This window comes from Chlorocebus sabaeus, chromosome 1 (genome assembly GCF_047675955.1).
Source record: "Chlorocebus sabaeus isolate Y175 chromosome 1, mChlSab1.0.hap1, whole genome shotgun sequence".
Classification (NCBI taxonomy): domain Eukaryota; kingdom Metazoa; phylum Chordata; class Mammalia; order Primates; family Cercopithecidae; genus Chlorocebus; species Chlorocebus sabaeus.
Window position 1 is genome coordinate 113,005,827 of NC_132904.1, and position 23,851 is coordinate 113,029,677.

The 23,851-nt window shown below is 47.5% G+C and overlaps 2 protein-coding genes across 3 annotated transcripts in view; both read right to left on the bottom strand.

The window, feature by feature from the left end:
• Nucleotides 1-4,413: 4,413 nt before the first annotated feature.
• On the bottom strand, nt 4,414-13,695 carry ZPR1 (ZPR1 zinc finger). Of its 2 annotated transcripts, none has more exons than XM_008020973.3 (14): nt 13,485-13,695; nt 13,165-13,326; nt 12,654-12,744; nt 12,197-12,267; nt 11,475-11,561; nt 11,193-11,315; nt 10,786-10,833; nt 10,542-10,608; nt 10,068-10,138; nt 9,232-9,321; nt 8,625-8,735; nt 7,842-7,928; nt 5,931-5,996; nt 4,414-4,910 (listed from the first exon to the last, which is right to left on the bottom strand). In XM_008020973.3, the coding sequence occupies exons 1-14, from the start codon at nt 13,653-13,655 to the stop codon at nt 4,776-4,778; spliced, it is 1,380 nt and encodes a 459-aa protein (XP_008019164.2). In that variant the 5' UTR covers nt 13,656-13,695; the 3' UTR covers nt 4,414-4,775. The 2 variants fall into 2 exon arrangements, with proteins under 2 accessions (XP_008019164.2, XP_008019165.2); XM_008020974.3 differs by lacking the exon at nt 4,414-4,910 and adding an exon at nt 5,245-5,379.
• Nucleotides 13,696-15,051: 1,356 nt separating this feature from the next.
• The window catches only part of APOA5 (apolipoprotein A5), a 30,331-nt gene continuing 21,531 nt past the window's right edge, over nt 15,052-23,851 (bottom strand). Inside the window, exons 4-5 of the mRNA XM_073020161.1 lie at nt 17,277-17,401; nt 15,052-16,755 (exon numbers count right to left, since the gene is read on the bottom strand). Of these exons, the coding sequence (XP_072876262.1) occupies nt 15,816-16,755; nt 17,277-17,401 (1,065 nt within the window). The 3' untranslated portion in view covers nt 15,052-15,815. The remainder of the gene's footprint in view (nt 16,756-17,276; nt 17,402-23,851) is intronic.

The following is a 23,851-nucleotide window of genomic DNA, read 5'->3' on the forward strand; positions in this document are numbered from 1 at the left end:
TTCAAGTAAACAATACAGAATTATTAGCTATAGTCAATATGTTGTACATTCATTCCCCAGAACTTGTCTTAAAGCTGAAAATTTGTATCATTTGAGAGAGAAGTTTTAGTGTTACTGAAAACACAGACTTCTGACAGAATTTGCAGGATGCTATACACAACTACACAGAAGTGCAGACAATAGTTTCTTGGACCAGGAGTCAAAAAGGACAGTTTTAATACATTAGTCAAGCAGACAGGGCTATACTTCATAAATATGCATTATCTGGGGATAAGTGTTTAAAAATTCTTTACTCATATAATATAAAACAGGCTTGGGGATCAGTCTTGAAGCATGAATTTTTACCCAGTGGGCCATGTTGAGGGGGTTGCAGTACAGGCCCAGAAAGGAAAGCTGGCTGGGGCTCTGAGGGCTGGTGAGAGGACACTGGGCTGATAGGGCTTCACTAGGTGGAGGGCCCCAGGGGTACCCCCTACACAACCTGCCTTGGCTTCTAGTCCAATTTGGTGTATCTCACACTGCACTGCACTGCACAGCCCTGCCCCACCCTGGTGTCTGCAGGCATTCAGAAAGCCTCACACTTCTCCAGTGAACACTGCCAGGATAGCCCTCTCAACTTCCACCCAGCCACCTTCTGCCCATTTGTTTTCTTCAATTCCACCACTAGCCATCCTACCCTGTCCCTTAGCCTGACAAGACCCAAGTGTCTCCATCCTACGCTGCAGGGCAGTTAAGCAGGATCAGATGCCAGTGCCAGTGGCCTGCTCTGAGCTTTGGCCTCTCTCTGCAGTTGTCTCTAATAGAACAAATACAGTCACTGTGGAGTTGAGCTCAAAATATTCAGAGCTCAGGTTTCAGAGTCTGGCCTGGGTTTGACACCTGCCTCTTAGAAACTCTACTTCTGGCTAGGCACGGTGGCTCACGCCTGTAATCCTTGTACTTTGGGAGGCCGAGGTGGGTAGATCATGAGGTCAGGAGTTCAAGACCAGCCTGGCCAACATAGTGAAACCCCATCTCTACTAAAAATACAGAAAGTAGCCAGGCATGGTGGCACACACCTGTAGTCCCAGCTACTCAGGAGGCTGAGGCAGGAGAATCGCTTGAACCTGGGAGGCAGAGGTTGTAGGGAGCCGAGATCATGCCACTGCACTCCAGTGTGGGCAACAGAGTGAGACTCCGTCTCAAAAAAAAAAAAAAGCTCTGCTTCCTTCTGGAAGTTACCTAGCCTCTGTGAGGCTGTTCTGTCACCTGTAAAATGGGGATAATTTTATTTATCTTAATTATCCCCATTTTACAGACTAGGAAAACAAGCATTGGAAGTGCCAATACTAAACTGAGGTGAGCACACAAAATAAGCAGTTTTTTTTCTCTTCACAGTTGGAAACACTGCCATTTGCCTTAAAAATAAGTGCGTAAAAAAAAGTGTTTTTTCTTTTTTTTTGGGGTTTTTTTTTTTGAGACGGAGTCTCGCTCTGTCTCCCAGGCTGGAGTGCAATGGCGGGATCTCGGCTCACTGCAAGCTCCGCCTCCCGAGTTCACACCATTCTCCTGTCTCAGCCTCCCAAGTAGCTGGGACTACAAGCACCCGCCACCATATCCAGCTAATTTTTTGTATTTTTTAGTAGAGACAGGGTTTCACCATGTTAGCCAGGATGGTCTCAATCTCCTGAGCTAGTGATCCGCCCGCGTCGGCCTCCCAAAGTGCTGGGATTACAGGCGTGCGCCACTGTGCCCGGCCAAAAAAAATTTTTAATAGGAATAAAGCCAAGTAGTCTTAACCACCACTGCCCTAAATGTAAGCAGAGGCACCATTTTCTGCAGTGTGCATCAGGCACATACCCCAGGTATACAAAGAAGGAAATAGATGATGTTAGAATGAAAGTGTTGCCATCATTAAAGCTTTCAGTTGGCCAAGTCAACTGCCCTTCATACTTGCTCCCAACACTCACCTCGCTCCTCCACTTACTCATCACGACACAGACGTACATTCAGTACCTACCTATATGTTCGTCCACAGGTCTAATGACAACATGGCTGCATTTCACGTACTTGACCCATGAAAGCAGGAGGCGTGCCCTCATGCACGAACCACTTTCCTTTTTTAACACAATCACAAAACTTTTCCACCTAGATTTTACTCGTGGCTGTGAAACTGAATCCACATGTTCTTGGCACTTTGACTCACCTACCCTGGCTTTAAGCAAGACCCTTTCCCTATCTTATTACCTATAGATGTTACCCCTAGTGTCCTAATAGGGTTTGATCTACGATGGAGGATTTTAACAGATTTTATTAACCATGTGTCACATGCTAGGGCCTGTGGAGCAAGACTCAGTTAACTATATGTAAGCTCCCATCCTGACACACTTTATGAAATGAGAAAGGAGCTGAGAGATACTTCAAGAGAAGGGTAGGAAACTGAATAATGCCTTGTCATCAAAGGGCAGGAAGTACCTTAGCTGGGTTATCCCAATCTGGCATCTGGTCCTCAGTCTTTGCAAGTTCAGAAACTCAGGTCATCATTTCTTAGGTGGAGTCTGGGAGATTGCCTCACATCAATCAAACTCACGAGAGATTCAGTAGTAAGCCAGAGTGCCATTTTTTTCCCTTCACAGTGGAGAATGAACCTGATACTGCAGTTTATCTTAACAGAGCACACCTACACTATGGGGAAGTCTAGAGACCAAATGATAGATCAGAGGGTTGTCTGGTAAACTTAGATTCCCAAGCCAGCTGGAAACATATCTAGAGATAATCTCTTAGGGTAGAATAGTTGCCTGTGAGAAGTTTGCTCAAAGTACTGAAGCTTTATAGTTTGAATGAGTCATCTGCTAACCTGAGTCTCCAAACACCTTACTCTCGCCCTCACTTACAGAAAATTAGAGATACAGGTATGGAAGTTAGTCCCACATGATAGTAAGATGCCAAAGAATCTGATACGGGGAGATGTCTGAAAGCAGAACTCTCAGAAACAAATTTAATAACAAGGGAGGAGGCAAAGTGTGCAAATAAGAAAGATTCAAAGTGAAGGGAAAGCCAAAGGTATAGTATCTGGAGAGCCAAGAGAAGGGTTAAGAAGAGATAGTCCACTATCAAAAGTGACCGAAAGAGATAACCTTTTCCAACTGGAAAATCACTTGTGACCTATGAGAATAGTTTAACAGAGCAATGAGAGTAGATGTCTGATTGCTAAGTCATCTCTAACTCATTCTTCAGAGTTAAGTTTGCAGCAGGCTGGGCACAGTGGCTCATGCCTGTAATCCTAGCACTTTGGGAGGCTGAGGCGGGCAGATTGCCCGAGCTCAGGAGTTCGAGACCGGCCTGGGCAACACAGTGAAACCCTGTCTCTACTAAAATACAAAAAAAATTAGCTGGGCGTAGTGGTGTGCGCATGTAGTCCTAGCTACTCGGGAGGCTGAGGCAGAAGAATTGCTTGAACCTGGGAGGCAGAGGTTGCAGTGAGCCGAGATCACACCACTGCACTCCAGCCTGGGCAACAGAGCAAGACTGTCGCTACAAAAAAAAAACAAAAAAAACCCAGAAGTTTGCAACACAAAGGAGTAAGGTTTGTGATAACATCTTAATCAATGAACTGGTCTTTATTGCACAAATACCCTGCAGTCTGCACCACAGGAGTCACCTTTTGTTTATGAGAGGCAGGAGACTACAGTGCAAAGAGCACTGGCTGGGAAGTCCAGGGCCCGAGCAGCAGAGTGCTCACTGGTCCTTAACTTTCAGAACAACTGCAGATAGCCTCCTGTCTCTGAATGAATGTGTTTCAACATTTGTAACTGAGAGTGGGGCTAACTGATCAGACACTCCCACTGGCTCTAACCTCACAGCTCTAGCATTTGCAGTTCCCTCTGCCAGGAAATCTGTTTCCCCAGCTACCCAGGTCACAGCTCACTCCCTGACCTCCTCAGCTTTGCCCAAATGTCAAATTATCACCTTCTTGTTCAGAAGATCTTCCCTACTCCCGCTTTCCTTGCACAACCCAGCCCCTTCCCTGCTTTACATTCCTCCATGACACTAGTCACCATCTGATGTACTGTTTTCCTCATCTGTTTACTGTCGTTTTTCCCACTAGACTTTAAGTTCCATGAAAGAGATTTATTTTGTCCTCTGTTCTGTTGTGTGCTTGGCATAAAGTAGATAAGCAAGCATCTGTTGAAGGAATGAATTAAATGCCAGCTGCAATCCCCAAATTACAGTGGATACACGGGAAAATTTTCTTTGGGAGGCTGAATTCTAACAGCATATCAACAAGGATAGGGTCAATACAGAGGCCAGTGCTGTTTGAAAGTCATCATTTCAATGGTAACTCCTTCACTTGTGCTGGACTTGGTCTCCCCTCAGGAGACTCCTTTCCTGTTGAAAGTCAGTATTTTATATACTCGAAACCAACAACCAAACTCCAGGTGTAACTTTATTCCACCTTCTCCAACTTCAGAGTTCTGACCTTAGAGGACAGAGCATTAAGTGGAGGGAGGGTAAGGACTTGCTATGAAAAAAGTGATAATGACATACCCCTGGTTCATTTCTGGGTTTCCTCCTAGGCCAATTCAAAACTTCCAAAATAAGGTCAAGTAACACAGTAGGCTCATATTTACATCACAAGCTGTTTAGAAAGTGTGCATAGATCTCTGACTCAGACCAGATGTCCTCCCCACCATGGGCAAGGGCTGGTGGGGAGGACACTCCCAGCCTTCTTCTGATACTAATAAATAACCTACAGAAAGAGCAGCACTGGACGCTGGCCCTTGAGCCCCCCACTGCTACCGTTGTGAAGCCAGGCCTGCCTCATAGCCCTCTGTCTTCATGTCATTGAGCCCTAGCTCCTCATTTTGGTCAAAGGTGCGCTTGTAACGCTCCACCTTCATCTCAGGATCATCTTCAGGTGCATACACATTCTGCAAGGTCAAGGACAGACAATCAGTGCCACCGTGCCACTCCCCCTCCCTGCAGGCAGCTTCCAATTCCCACTTTCCCAAGAACATCGTGAGTTTTGGGTTTTTCTTCTTATTTTTATTGGCCTCCAATTTCCCACGGCTAGACTGAACTAGTGGGAGCAACAGAGCCCACATGCGCCAGGGGTGGAAGACCCCAGCCCCAGAATCAGGGAACGATCCACCTATTTTGTAATATCTGCACCTTCTTATAAAAAATATAGCAATGGTCTTAATCTTGGAAAGAACTTAGAAGTTTTGCCTGACCCATGGTAAGCATTCAATCGATGTTAAAGGCACATCAATCACCGGACTATCTCCTCAGTCAACTTAAAGCCTCTCAGTTTCCTATCTTGGCCTCTGGACGAGGCACCATTTCTCCTCACTCCATAATCAGATGTGCAAAATGAAAACTCCAGAACTGGGACAAGACCTAGAATACAGAAAAAAAGGAGCCTCAGAGTATCCTTTTCTTCCCTTTTTTTTTTGAGACGGAGTCTCGCTCTGTCACCCAGGCTGGAGTGCAGTGGCCGGATCTCAGCTCACTGCAAGCTCTGCCTCCTGGGTTTACGCCATTCTTCTGCCTCAGCCTCCCGAGTAGCTGGGACTACAGGCACCCACCACCTCGCCCGGCTAGTTTTTTGTATTTTTTTTTTTAGTAGAGAGGGGGTTTCACTGTGTTAGCCAGGATGGTCTCGATCTCCTGACCTCGTGATCCACCCGTCTCGGCCTCCCAAAGTGCTGGGATTACAGGCTTGAGCCACCACGCCTGGCCCTTTTTTTCCTTCTTTACATACACTTAAAAAAAAAAAAAATCCTCTCCCCCACCCCGCTCTTTTCTCCCTTATGTATCTTCTAACTTCGCCTCCTTGGTAAAAAGCAGTCCATTTAGAACCGAGTCTTTCAGTTTCTAGGGAAATGATACATATTCAAGGAAGATCAGAAAATGTATCTCTATGAAACATCAGGGAAGGTCTACTATACCTGCAAGTAACTGTTTCCTGCTGGATCATCCATAATAAAGTGGGTCTTCATGTTACCTTCGATGATCTAAAGGAGAGAGAGAACACAGCAAGTAAATTTTACATAACCTCTGGTAAAAAGGGGCTATGTCTGCCAGACAAGAGCCAACCCAATTTATATTACAGAATCCCCGAAAGTTTTAAGAATTGGTGAAATTAGGTAGCTCTGAAAGTAGAGGGGAAAGGATCTAAAACAAGGACTGTTAGAAAAGCCAACATCAGCAAGCTGTGGACTGGGGGGTGCTGGCCCAGCTGAAGGTAGAGGGAAAGGAATCAAGAACAATGAGGTTAAATGAATGTAAGCTTATGGGAAACAGAATACATACACACCCCAGCCCCCTTTCCACAGCTCTCAGAACACTGCCAGCCAAGCCTTTACCCTCAGGCCAGGAAATGCAACAACCACTAGCCCAAGAGGAAAGACCTAACAATTCTGGCATTGGAGGCCACCTCAACAAAACAACTAAGCTAAATTCCCCCGTAATAAGCCCCATGTCAACAAGGCTCACCCCCTACTCAGGTCTTTAGTCAGCTACTTGTAAGAAGACAATGATTATCAGACATCTGAGCAAAACCCTTAACATTGAAAGATGGGAAATCAAATGGGAAAAAAGAGGATGCAAGGAGAATAAAATGTCAAAAAAGATCCAACATCAGTATCAAGAAGCGCTATATAAATTACATGCTGAAAAAATTTAAAAAATAATAATAATCCTCAAGAAGAAAAAAATATTACATCCTTAAGACAGGATGCTATTTTTTAAAAAGCTCCTTGGAAAATAAAAGTTTTAGTGGAAATGAAAACGTCAATTGAAAGGTTGAAAAATAAAGTTGAGGGAATCTCCCAAAGTGAACAAAAAGACCAAGAAACCAAAAATAGAACAATAAAAAAAAAGTAAATTATAGAAGACCAGACAAGTAAGTCTAATATCTAAAATCCAGGAGTTCTCAGAAAGGACAGAAAAAAAAAATCAGAAAAAAGACCATCTTCAATAGAACCATTCATGAAAGCTTCTTAAAACTGAACCACATGAGTTTTCCAGACTGAAAAGATCCACAGATCCACCAAGTGCTTAGCCCAGTGGGTAAAAATTGACCCACACCAAGGCACATCCTGAAATTTTTTCACATCAAAGAAGACAAAGAGATCACAAGACTAGGTCACATATAAAAGACCAGGAATCAAAATGGCTTCAGACTTCTCAACAGCCAAACTGGAAGACTGTAATGCAATGTCTTTGCCAAACTGGAAGACCATAGTGCAGGGTCTTTGAAAATTATTTCTATCCTAGAATCGTATTCCCAGCCAATAATCACTTTAGTGTGATAACAGAATAAAGAAACGTTCAGACGTGGAAGGTCCCAGAAATTTTATTTCCCATGTGCTTTGTCCCAGGAAGCTACTGGAGGAGATGCTCTAACAAAATAAGGGAGAAAAACAAGAAAGAAGACATGGAATACAGAAAACCAGAATAGGGCCGGGCGCGGTGGCTCACGCCTGTAATCCCAGCACTTTGGGAGGCCGAGGTCAGGAGTTCGAGACCAGTCTGGCCAACATAGTGAAACTCTGTCTCTACTAAAAATACAAAAAATTAGCCACACGTGGTAGTGTGCGCCTGTAAGCCTAGCTACTCGGGAGGCTGAGGCAGGAGAATTGTGTGAACCCAGGAGGCAGAGGTTGCAGTGAGCCAAGATTGCGCCACTGCACTCCAGCCTGGGCAACAGAACAAGACTGTTTCCAAAAACAAAAAAAGAAAAAGAAAACCAGAAGAATGCCCAACACGACGGTTAGATGTTCAAAAAGTGGCAAGACATGAGCATGCAGCCTCTTGTTCACTGGACCCTAAGTACTGACTGGCCAGTGACCTCTTACCTGGTCCATCTTCTGGCTAAACTCCTGCAGTCTCTCTTTCTGGCAAGGACTGGAACTGTCACCCAGTGTGAAAGGATTTTTGGTCACCTGCAATAAATGATATCCAAATTGTGTGAATACTGGCTTTATATTTGTTAGGCCTGACCATAAACTACGCAGGGGGTGGCAGTGGGTGCCCAGTCAGGGAAACTTGGTTTCCATTTAGACCACACCACCTTTCTAACCAAGGCAGTCGCTACTAGGAGTCTATGGGATAATGTGCCAAGATAATAAAACTAGCAATGTAAAACAAAAATCGAAACGTTCTTAGGATATGATCTCTAATACTAATTTGGAAAAGAAATGCAAAGAAAAAGTACAATTTACAAATACAAAATGCCCAACAGAGAATCAAGTGAAATAATTCGTCAAGAAGATAAATATTTGGGCTAAGTCAACACATGTATGTTTTTTATGTTGGGAAGTTTTAGGTGCTTAGAAGGACCCTCATCACCTAACTTTCCAGTAAAATAAATGACTTCTCCAAGATCACAAAATAACTATGAAGTCCCAAAGTTAGGCCTGGAATTTCCATTCAACATTTCCCATAAACTTATCTTCACAATCCAAAATAATATTTGTCTCTTCACAATCCAAAATAATATTTAAGTCTCTTAAACCAGCTATAAGGCAAAGAAACCCACAGTTACCACCACTAAGAACTAGGATGTTTGAAGTCTTCCAGTCCTTTTTCACACAGCCAAATTGCTCAAAGGTGGTTTACACACTACTAAGGTGACTCACCAGTTCTCGGATGTCTTTCAGCAGCCCTTCCAGGGTGGTGAACTTGCCCCCAAGGACAGCCATTCCCAGTTCAAATTCTAGCTCTGGGATTTCCACACTGCAAGTCTCAGACTGTGAGATGAGAGGTCAGTTTTAAGCTTTAAGTCAGAAGCAAAGAAAGCCAACCAGAGGCCTCCTGCTCAATTAATACCAGTAGTGATAGACTGGGGACAAGGGCAGCTGTCCCAGTTTTCTCTGACTCCCTTGTTAAAGCTTGAGACTCACTCCTGTCCATCTGAACCACGGGAATGGATCCAACTTAATAAAGGGAAACTCAGTCATAGCTTCAAGCTGTCGGGTATCCTGTCATTAGGGGACAGAGAAGAGGACCCAGAGAAACACTGGAGGCCAAAAAGCTACCCAGTCATCAGAAAGAGCTAACAGGTCACCTTCTACATCTGCAATTCCAACCTTGGATTAATCCCCTCTGCTCAGGGGTCCTCAAAGCCAGGGAAGTAGGAGATGCCTCATGGCCCTGAACATTATTCCTAAAAGACAGCTTCACCTAGATAGAGACAGCTTATCTAACCTAGGAGGAGGACACTGACTTTCCCAAGCTGACTGTTACCTTGAGGAGGTCTCTGGTCATATCTGAGGGATCTGTGATGTGGAGGGTGATCCTGGTGCCCAAGGGTTCTACTGCTCCTCCAGATTTCACCTGCATAGATAACAGTCAGGAGCAACAGAGAGAAGACCTGAGCCTATCTTGGTACCCAGGAGACGTGGAGTGTAGGCTTGGACCTCCAATCAGTTAGGCCCACTAATAGCTACCAAAGAGAGAGCCTTCTAAACAGCAGTCACCCAAACCAAAAACACCAAGAGCTGGCCAGGAGCAGTGCCCAACCCTGGTAACATGCCAAAACCTCTCCCAAACTGCCAACAAACTCTGAATTTACCTTTAAAAAAACCTGACTCTTGGGGTTGAAAGAGACTTTTAAGCATTTATTGCAGTCCTTTCATCCACTGCATCCAATGTGTGTCTCCTTTATAATATTCTGGTTAAAGAACTGAATTAGCTTATACTCAGATACACTCAGGAGAAGGGAATTTATAATTCTCCAAGGCAGCTCATTCTATTTTCAGACAGCTCTATTGGGTTCTTCATTGTGAAGTCTTAAGTCTGCCTCCCTGAACTTCCACACCTCTGAGGAGTGGGTCAAAAGACTTCTCTCTTATATCATCAACCTTTAATATGTCTTAAACAAGTTATAGAATCTCTAACTTTTCTTTTCTAGGCTACTTCCCGTTCCTTCAAGGGCTCCTTACCCTACACTAGACCTAAGAAAAAGACCCAAGCTGCTCTACACCCCCTGCCCCCAAGTCCTGAAGTATTTAGGAAGAATGATAGTTAAAAGGGGGTTAACCTTAAGCTAGTCTTCTTCCCAAATAATGGTGCCCACCCACCTCATTGGTCCGATGCCCACAGTTCTCGCAGTTGGTAGCCATGATGATAACCTCCTTAAAGTGAGGGATTTCTGGAAAACGGAGTTAAGGAAATCACGTCCAGGTGAACAGGACCACCATCTGGGGAAAAACAAAGCCAACCCCACACAAACATGTACTGGTCCCAGAACTGCAGGAAATATTCACAAGAGGCAGCCACAGAGTGCTCCAGAAGAGGGCAAGTTCCCAACCCATGGCGATCCCTGTTCACACATTTGAAGGCATGGCTCAGACCACATACACACAGTCTAGTGACCATGGCCTAATTTTCTCTTTGAACACAAAACCCAAGGTACACAGTCTCATCAAAGATAATATCCTCCTTATCACTGGGTATAACGCATGTGCTTTTCTTGAAAGGGATGCTCCCAGCCTAATTATAATCTTCATGCCTGAGTCAGAGGAAGAGCAACCCAACTGCTTGGCAAAAGATACGTACTAGCTTCATGTTGGTCTGAGCGGGGGCATTGCATTCTGGGCAGTTTGTGTTGAACTGGAGCACCTGGAACACAACATGGGGACAAAGGGTGAGCCCTCCCCGATGGGATGTTCAGGCTAAAGACACTCAGTTGGTATGCTGGTGGTCATCTATGTTGGTGACAAGGAAGACAGATGCTGAACAGCATCAGTCTCAGCCCACAGCTCTGCTCCTTCCTCACCAGTAGCCAATGTGACTCACTTCATTTCTGAGATCTTCCTCTTCTGGCTTCTCTGCTGGTGCTTCTTCCTAAAATAGCAAAGATGCACATCGCAAGTTGGCAGGTATAACTCAGTGTCCCCAACACTCTGCCCTGGAGTGGGAGAAAATGGTCTGGCTCACTTATGTCAGATGCCACCTCATCAGTTAGAGAAACTACAAAGTAAAGCCCCAGCCAAGGGAAGAACAGGGCTTAAGATAGGATCACAGCCACTGCCGTCCTTTCTGTGAAGTTTACCCAAGTCCTGGACATGAGCAAGATGAGAAGCACAAACAAGCTGAGATAGGGCACACAGAGCAGCAGCAGCAAAATAAGTTCCACTGACTCCAAGCAATCCAGAGTGTGCAGTAATTCCAAAGCATTCTTCTGGATCCTTTAGTCCACTTACTTGGAGCCCCAGCATCTCTTCCTGATGTCGGGTCCGGTTGTAGTGTGTGATCACCAGGGCATCATCTTTCTGAGGAGCATGTGGGTTTTCCACAAAGCTGTTCCCTGAGGGATCATCAATGATCTAACAAATGGGTGAAGAGAGAGTCATTGCAAAAGGAAATCATAAACAATCCTACATCACCTCCTATCAGACCACTCAGGCACCACAGTGGAAAATCCCAGCAGTCTTAATAGTCCCTCCTCCCCTAATCAAGGGCAACTCCAGTCTCTCAATACTCACCAGAGTGAAAGGGGAGGCTACTTGCTTTAGCTCCTTCAGTTTGACAATGAACTCATCAATTCTTTCAGCTGTAGCATCTTTGTTTGCCTGCCGTGAACAGAGAGTAAAGCATCAGCCCTGGTGGTGTACTTATGCCCTGCTCCTTGTCATGCCCATGTTACTTCCATTAGGAAGTCACCACCTGTCTCAGTGTGAGTGGAAACTTCAGGCTTCATAATGAGATGTAGCAAACAAGCCTGAAGTTGACGGGTGGTGACAGGCAAGCCTCATTTTTCTCACTCATTCAACCATTTAGCCCAGCCACTCATGCCATGTTAGAGATATAATAGTAAATATATCAGTCCTCTCATGGGACTCCCCAGTCAATTAAGGAGACAAATAACTAAAGATGCAGTTATAGTATATTACTTGTCATAATAAATATAAGAATGCAACAGAATACTCAGGAAACACAGATAACCCAAGGGGATTAGGAAAAGCTCTTCAGAGGTAACGTTATATCGTCTGTCTGATGAGGCCTGAATATATACTGAGATAGGGAAGTGGAAAAGACAATAATTACAACATATGCAACATCCTAGCAGCTCCAGCACCACCATATGCTTACCCAAAAAGTTTCCAAAATTTAGTCAGAGACTATTCAGACACATGGGACACTCTATAGTCAGACACATATAAGCAATTATTCCTTGAGCGGCTACAATCAGAAAACCCCAGCTTACCCTTCGTGCAGGCTGGTCCTGCTCCAGGCCAGAGATAGCACGGGTGATCAATCCTTCAACAGTGGTCAGAGCTTGTGAACAACAACAAAAGACAAGTGTGACTTAGCCTTAGCTCTGCTATCAAGTGCCTGTATGACCCTGGGCAATTCACTTGAACTCTCTGGGTCTTAATTTCCTCATCCATAAAATGAGAAGGCCAGGTGCAAGGTTCCATTCATGTCTGACAACAGTGATGCTAAAATTCTATAATAAACACACTATGGTATTACCATTACTTTCTACCATCTCGAGCTGTTTGACCTAAGCTTTCTACTCATGATAAACCAATGAAAATCACAATGATTACATGGTAGAACCCATACACAAACCATTAGACCTGGCACCAGGGGGTTTGCAAGAAAGAGGGTAAGATTCTGGCTATATGTGAACAACCCAAATACTCTGATATTAAACTTACCTCCTTTCTGGCTAAAGGCAGGAATTTCAAAATCTAGCTCAGGAATCCTTGTGGTAGCAGAGTCAGTCTTCACCACTTCTCTATTCATGTCCTGGGCAGAAAGGAATACGTTCAGTACAAAGAGGCTGCAGAACAGCTTCTCCTCAAGTAATAACCAGACTGTCCCCTTTCCATCAGACCCCAGCCCAGCTGTCTCTCCTTCTCACCACTCCACAGGGTCCAGACTGCTCCTTTCAAATAGTACAGGTGGTGTGAGCCAGGCTGTACAAATGGTGAGAATACTATTCATAACAACTACTGCTCATTTCATACGCTCAGACATTTACGAAGCATTTTCACAAATCTTATCTCACTTGAGCTGATGACAACACCAGTACCATTTTACAAAAGAAACTAAGGCTAGGAGACATAGGGGGATTTATTTAAGATCAGACCGCCTGGACCAGAGCTCTGACCCCAGTCCCCAATCTCCCTCTAGAATACTGAGGTACCTGCTCCAAGGTCCTCTCACCTCTGGAGCCCTGACGGTCAAAGTGTATCGTACTCCCTGGTCCTGGACCCTGCCTGCCGACTGGATTTCCGTGTTGTTCCAGCCACAGTGCTCGCAGGAAAAGGAGCTCACGATTATTTCTCTGAAGAAGGGAATCTTCGTGAGCAGGAGGCGCGTCATGCCCTGGTGAAGCAGAAAGCAGCGAAGGAAAAAAAAAATCAATGAAACTCCTGTTCCCCGCCCTACTATCTCCGGGTGCGTCTCGGGGTCCCCAGCAAGGCCCACCTGGCTGGGTCCAACCCCCGGCTCGTCCCGGCCCAAGCCCTACACCCCCGCCTCACATTGCAGTAACAGTTCATGCATAGCGATTCGATCTCGGTGGGCTGCTGCTCCTCGTCCTCGGCGCTGATGGGCCGGAACAAGTGATCAGGGGCAGGCGGCGGGGCCAGGGCGGGCGAGGGGGCGACAGCAGCCCCCGGGGGCCCCGGTTCCACAGCCCCGCTCGCCGCCATGGCCACCACGCGCAATTTGGACCTCTGCTTCCGACTTCCGCCGCTCTAGCGGCCCCACCCCTACCGTCACTTCCGCCAGCTGCCACCACCCCCGCCTCCCTTCTTAAAGAGTCCGCAGACTCCGGGCCTTCGGGGAACAATGTCGTCAAAGGCTCCGGGTTCCCAGGTTTATATGGCTCGAACCTTCCATCGCCAGCCAGATCCACCTCAACTCAGCCGTCACTTCCCCCAAGACGTCCTCTTAGAACCAGGGTAGTTTTTTGCTCCTTCACAATAGCTCCACCGCACCGGGTTCTATTGGTCCCTATGTCGGTAGAGCCTTGAGGACAAGGGGCCGCGACTTGTCCCTGGGGAATCCCTGAGACGGTGCGCCCGGAGCCGGGATGCTTGGTTCCAGTGTTGGGCCACATGCTGCTTGCGTGCTAGGTCCCCCCTCCAGGTGGCTCAGCTTTTTCCCCTCTCTCAATCCCTGAAGCCGGCTGTCCTTTTCTGTCCTTCCCACTCCCTATTCTGTCCTCATCACTACCTTCCCCAATCCCAGCCTCAAGTACACAGCCCTCATTTTCACTCCCACCTCCTCCCATCCCCACCATAGCCCACCCCCTTGACCTATGCTTTTCCAGTTTCCTAACAACAACAAAAACACCTTTTATTATTTCTACCTTTCTAGCACTTCTTCTCTCCAGGTGCTGGATCCACAACCCAGTTCTGTTGCCAACATTGTCAACATCCAGGGTGTCAGGGAAGACCAGCCTGCAGGCATGATGAGCCTACATATGTGTGGGGTCTGTGCTACCGGGTTGGGGAACAGGCAGGTGCTGAGAACCCTGGGACAGTAGGCTGAACTGGGAGGAAAGGGGGCCGGACAGGGCAGTCCAAAGACAAGAGACTGTGTTTACCCTTTCCACTTCCTCCACCACACCGCAGTTTCAGTTCCCAGGGGATCTATAGGGAGCATTGGTGCTGCTGAGTGAAAGAGTTTGAGAGTCCCAAGAAGAGAGTCCAGCATAAAAAGAGGCCATTTAAACTCTAGAACAGCAGGAACAAAGGAAGCAGGCAACCCACCTCAGGAATTTCAGGTCCCCCAGGGCACAGGTCTTCCAGACACAGCCTGCATTCCATGCACACTGTCCTGTGGGGAGCAGGCTAGTGAACAGTACAGGTTCGGAGGAAGGGTCCGTAACTCAGGCCCTCCCACCAGGTGTGACAGACAGCATTGTCTAGCCAGGATCCCTGAAGCAGAGCCCAGTCAGAACCCCTTTGACAGACCTGGACTGGGAGGGGGTCGATGAGAAAGAGCAGCAAGGAAATGGAGTGGGTGATGGGTATGCTTTGGGGAGAGTGGTGAGGCCACTGCTTTCAGACATGGTCCAAATGAGAGTCACACCAGGCAAACTTCTATCATAAACATCTATTTCATTTGAGCCAGAAGTCTAGGCTTCAGCTTGGGAGTCCAGAGGGAGGGGCTGGAGATGGGGAGAGCACACATTATGCTCCCCAGAGGGTTTAAGGAGCTCCCACAGTTTGGAGGGTTCAGCCCCTTATTTAGGTGTAGAGCTATGTCAGGAAACATGGGCTCTGCCCTCTCCTATCACGGCCCCCACTTTTCATACCCACCAGCATCAGAGCCAGCAGGGATATTCACACACCATCACATGTTGTCCCCATGATATTCTCCTCTTTCTCCCTTCTATTCCCCTGATAGATGCCATGGCAGCCCTGGGGAGACAAGTGCTCCTCTCTGTGGACCAGCTGTAGCAGTGGCCACCAGGCAGCCAGAAGTGACCAGAGCCAAACTCCAGGACGTAGTGGCACAGGCTTCCAGCATCACAGCAAACAGGCTTGCAGATAATCACCCACATGCATGGTGCCTCTCCCGCCCTACTCCCTCACCCTTGAATGGAACAACTCATGAGCATTCCCAAATGAGCACTGGAAGGCTGGGTTTGCAAAGCCTGGTGAGTGTAATGCATCCAGATGGGGGAGCCGCAGGAGGCTGGATATGCAGGAGACAGCAGCCCCTTTGGTGGCCTCCCTGTCCTGCACAGGACCTTCCGCCCTCCACCCAACAGGCTGCTTTCAAGGACTGAACCATGCTAGAGGCTCAGAGCCAGGGCTCCCCAGACAAGGAGCTGGGAATGGCCCTGGGCAGGTAGACCCTCAGGGCTCCCCCAGGTGGCTGTGGCCTTGGTCATGAAGGCTGTGAGTGATGTCTTCCCACAGGTCATCCAGACGGGCCTGCAGCTTGCTCAGAACCTTGCCACTGTCCGTTTGTTGAAACTCTGGGGTGAAGGCGCTGTGGCCTGGTGGAGGTGGCGCCAGCTGCTGCTGGACTTCCTCAGTCTCCTGGTCGATGGCGCGAGTGAAGGCAGCGATCTGCAGGTAGGTGTCCTGGCGGAAAGCCTGGAGTCGCTGGCGCACCTCTTCGGAGAGCATCTGGGGATCCGGGCCGGCCCCCTCCTCAGTCCCAGTGCCTGCAAAGGCCCTGCTGAGCTCATCGCGCAGCTGGTCCAGGTTCTGCTGGATGCGTGTGTGCAGGGCCTTGGCCTTGAGCGTGAGCTTCCGGGAGAGCACCTGCACGCAGCGACTGAGGCGCGCGGGACTGGCTGGGGCGTGTGAAGCCACCCTGCGGTGCAGCTCCTGCACGTGGCGCCCGATGCCGCTCACCAGGCTCTCGGCGTACGGGTGGAAGAACTCTCTGAAGCGGCCAGTGTGGTTCACCACACGGCTCTGTAGTTCCTGCAGCAAAGCCCGCGCCTCGTCCACGCCCCCCAGCAGCTGGGCCTTGGTGTCTTCTCCCACCACGCGCAACTGCTCCTGCAGCTCCTGCACGCGCAGGGCCACCTGCTCCATCAGATCCATCGTGTAGGGCTTCAGTTGCTGCCTCAAGCCTTCCAAATTCCAGCCCACCAGCTCGTGCGCTTCTGCCATGTAGGGCTGGAGGCGCGCCTTCACCTCCTCCAACTCCTCCTGCAGCTGCTGCCGCATGCCCGCCGGGTCCTGTGGGAACCGAGGAGCCTCGCTGCCACTCAGAGGCCTGAGCTTTTCCAGGAACTTGTTCATATTGTTGAGGTCTTGCTCAAGGCTGTCTTTCAGGCTCCTGGGGAAGGGGACAGATATCCAGGTCATCAGACTGCTAGCCCCCATCATCTCCTTTATCCCCAAGTCATCGGTCACTGATCCTCTGGGGGAACCAAGGACTCAGGGCGTTGGCCCCAGAGTCGAGGGCTCTTGTCCTAACCCTGGCCAGTCACAACTCCTCACGCACGAAGCACAAACACATCGCACATGCAAATCCAGACCTACAACACTCTCCAAATAAACACAGATGCGCCACATCATCCTTTGATTCTGGGGACTGCAGCGGGCGTCTTCCCGGTTGATCCCAAGTCCCGCGCCTCAGTGGGCAATGGGGCAACAGCTATGGAGTTGTCAAGGTGGGGGCTGCAGACAGAGGGCGCTGAAGAGCCCAGGATGGCCGGGATCTGCGGGCAGAGCTAGCACCGCTCCTTTCCTCTGTCCCAGCAGCGGCCACCGAGGTTGAGGCAGCAGAGGCAGGGCATCATGGCATGGCCCAGCTGTCTCCTCCCTTCGCCTACTCCCCTTCCCCTGGGCACTCACGCGGGCTCACGGGCCATCTTCTGCTGATGGATCTGCTCCACCCTGCCTTTGTCCCCGCTTGTCTGACTGAAGTAGTCCCAGAAGCCTTTCCGTGCCTGGGTGGCCGAAAACGCTGCAGAGAGGGACTAGGTAATCAGGGCCTGGGCTCTCCTCCCCAGGGTGGACAGGGCCCTCAGGCCAGCCTCCACCCACACCCCCACGTTGAAGTCAGGGTCGGAGACCCACCTGAAAGAAGAGCCAGAGCCCAGGTGAGCACGGCAGCCATGCTTGCCATTATCTGCTCTGAGAAGACAGGTGGAGGGAGGCCTGGTTAGGGGAAGAAGCAGAGGAAGGGACATGGTGCAGGTGACTTGCCCAGGGGACCTCTCCAGGGGCAACTGCCCGAAATCCTGTTAACCCTTCCTTGGGCTGGGGAGTACAGAGCTGTTGGGGCTCAAGAGGACTGACCTAGGTGAGTCAAGGAGGCTGGGGTGTCTTCCTCAGACATGGGGAGAGGGCGTGCCCCTGCCACCTCAGTCACGTAGCAGGGAGCGTGCTGCTCTAACCCCTTTGCAAAGGTCCCAGACCCCAGGAGCAGCTCCCTAGGCCACTTCTACCACCTCTCGCCTGCCCACCTGTCTCCCTCCCTCCCATTTCATGGTGGGAAACACTGAGCCATAACGAGGGCAAAGATACAACTCTGCCAAAGTGTTCTAAGAGGACGTCTTAGGGGCCACCCCAGGCTCGCCCCTGAGGCCACCTGTGATACCCTCCCTTAGGACTGCGACCCCCATCCCTCTGCCCCAGCTGCTCACCTGCTCACATCTGGGCACAGAGAGCAGACATTCTGCTTTATACTCCAGGGCCCTGAGCCTCTGGCACCAATTGCTCTGAGTAAATACCACGTGGAAGTTCAAAAGAAGTTGACCTCAGCTGCCTCCCAGCACTCACCTCCTGCCTTTTCCCTGGCACCCAGAGGGTTAATGAGTGCCCTGGTATCAGGGGCTACCCCAGTAGAGAAGTGCTTCCCAGAAGCTTTACTGGGAATGGGTCTGAACTCCTCACCCAGTTTCCCCCAAACCCCATGACCTTTAACCTTCCCACTGACCTGCTGGCTGGCCCACCAATAGAGAAGAACCTGTATGTCTGCCAAGGGCCCCTCTCTTACACAACTACCCAGAGGCACTGTGTCCCAGCTGGCAAGATGGACAGTGTTCAGCTGCCAGCCAGAACCTGAGCAGCCCCTGACAGCTCCACTACAGGCTCCTCAGGCATCCTGGGGAGAGCTGGCATTCACAGGGTTAAAGACCCAACCACATCCCTCTTTGTGAAATAATCCTGGAACAAGCAAGGGAAGCCAGGCAGGGTGAAGATGAGATGGCAAGAGACATCTGGGCCAGGGACTCTGAGCCCCAGGAACTGGAGTGAAAGTAGGATTTGCCCCATGGGGAAAGGCTGAACTCCACCAGCAGGGCCTCTGAGGAGAGCAAGCCCAAATGCTCAGATCTTCTCTGATGACACACCCACTCCATCTACTGTACTCATACACACACGTTCACAAGCTCCCGATTCTTGGTCCTAAATGCATCTTGAATCAATCTCCTCACCTCCATTTCCACTACAATCATTGCACCAGTTGTCTGTCACTTTGATTACATTCATAGCCTCCAACAGGTCTTTCTGCCACACTCCTGCCCATTTAATTCATCCTCCACTGTGGATCATCCTGACTCATTTCCAGTCTCATCCGCTGCCACATAAAACCACAGCATTCCCTGAGCCTTTATACAGGCTCTTCCCTCGGCTTGAAATAGCCTATCCCCTGGTGAATGTATATTCATTTTTTAGAGTTAGTTTGTATTAGTTAGAATTAGACTTGGCTGCAAGGGACATATATATGTGTGTATATGTATACACACATATATGTTACATTCTTGCATACATATATGTATATGTGTATGTGTGTATATGTATGCATATATACAAAAAATTAGCATATTTTTTGTATGCATATATACACACAAAAAAATTAGCCAGGTGTGATGGCACATGCCCGTAATCCTAGCTACTCGGGAGGCCGAGGCTGGAGGAATGCTTGAACCTGGGAGGGGGAGGTTGCAGTGAGCTAAGATTGGGCCACTGGACTCCACCCTGGGTGACAGAGCAAGACTCTATTTCAAAAAACAACAAAAAAAGAAACCTTTGGCAGAGAAAATTAACGCTCTCCAAAGATCCATGTACTGTGCTCTACTTCCCAGACTCCTTTGCAATTAGATTGGGGTCATACAGTTAGTTCTGGCCAATGGGCTGTGAGCAGAAGAAAATGGGTTACTTCTGTTTGACGATAATGAAGAGTGGATGTGAGTTCTCCATACTTTTTCCTTCCTTCACCTACAGTGGAAGCAAAGAACTCCAAGCTGGCACGATTGCAAGAGGGAGAGGGTCTATATTCTGAGTTAGTGCTTTGAGCAGCACCTCCCTCCTAAAGGAGGGGCAAAGAAGTAGAAGTATAATCAAAATAAAGAAGAATCACAGAAAGAAAATATATTAGTTAAATTATATATGGCTGCTCTGAGAGACCCAAAATAACAGTGGCTTACAGAAGTTAAAAATGTATGTATTCTCCCATACAAAACTTCACGCTGGTATGGAAGCACTGCTCCACAAAGCTGTCCAGGGTCCTAAGTTCCTTCTGTCTAGAGGCTCTAATATCCCTATGTGTTTCCCTTGTCCACATGATCTAAGATAGCTTACCACCCTATCCACATCCAGCCACTGGAAAGGGGGCAGGGTGGAGGAGAAGAGAGTGTAGAGTGTACCCTCCTTCCTTTCTTTTTTTTTTTTTTGAGACGGAGTTTCACTCTTGTTGCCCAGGCTGGAGTGCAATGGCACAAACTTGGCTCATTGAAACCTCCGCCTCCCAGGTTCAAGCGATTCTCCCGCCTCAGCCTCCAGAGTAGCTGGGATTACAGGCATGCACCACCACGCCCAGCTAATTTTGTATTTTTAGTAGGGCAGGATTTCTCCATGTTGGTCAAGCTGGTCCCGAACTCCTGGCCTCAGATGATCCGCCCACCTCAACCTCCCAAAGTGCTGGGATTACAGGCGTGAGCCACGGCGCCTGGCCACTCTTTCTTTTAAAGACAAAACCTAACTTCTTCTCCCATCCCACTGGTCAGAACTACTTGTAAGGAAGGTTAGGAAATGTCATCTTTGTTTTGAATGGGCCTGAGCTCAATGATCAGTTAAAAATCAGGGATTCTACCCTCATAACTTGCTGGTGGGATTGTACAATGGTGCCGTTTCTTTGGAAAACAGTCTGGCAGTTCATTAATGGTTAAACATGGAGGAGCTCTCCTATGACTCAGCAATTCTACTCCTAGGTATAAAACCAAGACACATGAAAATACACATCTGCACAAAAACTTGTGCATTAATATTCATGGCAACATTATTCATAATAGTCAAGAAAACGGAAACAACCCAAATGTCCATCAACTGATGAATGGATATACAAAATATGAGCTATCCATATAATGGAATATTACTTGGCAATAAAAGGGGTTAAAGTACTGATACCTGCTACAACACAGACGAACCTGCAAAACATTATGCTAGGGGAAAAAAGCCAGTCACAAAAGACCACATGTTGTAAAATCTCATTTGTATGAAATGTCCAGAAAAGACAAATCGGTACAGACAGAAAGTAGACTAGTGGTTGCCTAGGGCTATTGGGAGGAGGGGAGGTTGGTTGGGAGGAAATAGTGAATAACTGCTAATGGGTGTGGGGTTTCTTTGTGGGATGATGAAAACAGTTCTAAACTTAGATTGTGATGACAGTTGTACAAATCTGTGAATATACTAAAAACCATTCAATTGTAGTGAATGTTACGGTATGTGAATTACATCTCAATAAAGATGTTTCTAAAATCAGGGATTTTATAACTGAGAAAGAAGGGAAGAATAAAGTTGCAGAGGTGACTTGCAGCCTCTGCTACACCAAGGAAGAAAAGGTTTCAAGAGTGAAGAATTAATGGCTTCTCACCATGGCAGACTGAGCTGAGCTGAGGCTGTGTTCTCAATGCTTTTCTATCTCTACTCTTTTTTTTTTTGAGATAGAGTCTTGCTGTGTCACCAGGCCATGCAGTGGTGCAATCTCAGCTCACTGCAACTTCTACCTCCCGGGTTCAAGCGATTCTCATCCCTCAGCTCCCCCAAGTAGCTGGGATTACAGGTGCACACCACCACACCCAGCTAATTTTTGTATTTTTAATAGAGATGGGGTTTCACCATGTTGGCCAGGCTGATCTCAAACTCCTGACCTCAAGTGATCCACCCACCTAGGCCTCCCGAAGTGCTGGGATTACAGGTGTGGCCATCCCCCTGACCTCTATCTCTTCTCCTAAAAGAACCAGTTCTGACCACTTAACACCCATTAGAATGTTATTTTTAAAAAATAATATAAAAGCCAAAAGTAACAAGTGTGGGTGAAGATGTGGAGAAACTGGACCGCTTGTCCACTGGATGCTGCTGCTGGGAAGGTAAAATGGTACAGCTACGGTGGAGAACAGTACAACAGTCCCTCAATAAATTAAACCTAGAATTACCTTGTGACCCAGCAATTCCACCTCTGGGCATATACCCAAGAGTTAAAAGCAGGGACTGGAGCAGATATTTGTATGCTCATGTTCACAGTGGTATTATCCACAATAACCAAGGCGTGGAAACAACCCAAATGTCCATTGACAGATGAATGAATAAACAAAATGTGGTGTACACAGACAGCAGAATATCACTTAGCCTTAAATAATGACAATCAGGGGCCAGGCGTAGTGGCTCACGCGTGTAATCCCAACACTTTGGGAGGCCGAGGCAGGCAGATCACTTGAGGCCAGAAGTTCAAGACCAGCCTGGTCAACATGGTAAAACCCCGTCTCTACTAAAAATACAAAAATTAGCCAGGTGTGGTGGTGCATGCCTGTAATTCCAGCTACTCGGGAGGTTGAGGCACAAGAATTGCTTGAACCCAGAAGGCAGACACTGCAGCGAGCTGAGATTGTGCTACTGCCCTCCAGTCTGGGTGGCAGAGAGAGACTCTGTCTCAAAAAAAAAAAAAAAAAAGAAAAGGAAATCTGACACATGCTATAACATGGATGAATCTTGAAGACATGATTCTTTTTTCTTTTTTTTGAGACGGAGTCTTGCTCTGTTGCCCAGGCTGGAGTGTAGTGGCACGATCTTGGCTCACTGCAAGTTCCGCCTCCTGGGTTCACACCATTCTCCTGCCTCAGCCTCCTGAGCAGCTGGGACCACACAGCCGGCTAATTTTTTGTATGTTTCGTAGAGACGGGGTTTCATCGTGTTAGTCAGGGTGGTCTCGATCTCCTGACCTCATGATCCACCCACCTTGGCGTCCCAAAGTGCTGGGTTTACAGACGTGAGCCACCGTACCTGGCTGAAGACATGATTCCAACTGAAAGAAGACAGTCACAGAAGGACACATACTGTGATTCCACTTATATGAAGTACCCAGAGTAGTCAAATTTATAGAGACACAAAGTATAATTCTGGTTTCTAGGAGAAATGAGGAAGGAGAAGGTATTGGTTAATGGGTACAAGTTTCTGTTTGGGAAGATTAAAGATTTCTGGAGCTAGATAGTGGCACACAACAGTGTAAATGTACTTAATGCTACTGGACTTACTTAGCTACAATGTACAATAGCTACAATGGTAATTTTTATATTACATATATTTTGCCACAATTTAAAAAGAAATTTCTCATACTCTAATGGGTTTTTGCTGATAACCCAAACTTAAAGAGCCTGTGCTGTAAAATACAACTGCGTTGGATTGTCTTTTTGCAAATCAGCATTTTCACTGCCCTTTCTAAGGTCTTTTATGAGATGCAGAGGGGACACTTGGAACTATTAATCCATTTTCTAGAATCCCTTCTCTCTATGAGCCTAGGTTAGAGTCAGCCAGTGTGAGACGGAAGAGGAGAGGCCGTTATGTTTCAATGCTAGTTGCAGACAGGCGCATGGACAGGCTTGGAGCTTAAAGCGCTTCTGGATGACCTTCCTAGGAATCGCATGCATTGATATTGCAGGCATAATAAGGTGAGCTTCCCATTTGTAGCCACTTACCAATGAGCATTTGAGAGTCACTCCTTCTGAACTGCAAACCAAGATGGTCACTCCTCCAGCCCTTCCAAGAGTTGGATAAACCTTTAATTTTTTGCTTTAAAGCCTTTCGTACTTGAAATACATGGAGTGGCTTTTGTTTTTCTGACTGAACCTAGATTGATACCATGGGTAGACGCAAGACACATTCATGCTTCCCTGTTTGGTGGCATCTTACAGTTTCAGTGCTGAACATGATTTGGGTTGGTCGGAGGTATATGTATATGTGTATGTGGTATGTGCTTTGTGTATGAAACCATTTGAAATAATTATAGCCAACATGACACATCACCCTAAATACTTCAACATACCTTGTGAAAAATAAGGACTCTTTCGCAGAAGAAAAAAAATCATACCTTTGAAAATTAGCATAATTCCTTAATGTCATCTAACATATGCTACATATTCCAATTTTCC

Coding starts and splice junctions, on each gene's coding strand:
- ZPR1 (XM_008020973.3), bottom strand. CDS start 13,655: ATGGCGGCGAGCGGGGCTGTGGAACCGGGGCCCCCGGGGGCTGCTGTC. Junction 11,562..12,196: donor AGGACCAGCCTGCACGAAGG/GTAAGCTGGGGT, acceptor TGTTCACGGCAG/GCAAACAAAGATGCTACAGC. Junction 10,834..11,192: donor AAGAGATGCTGGGGCTCCAA/GTAAGTGGACTA, acceptor TTGCTATTTTAG/GAAGAAGCACCAGCAGAGAA.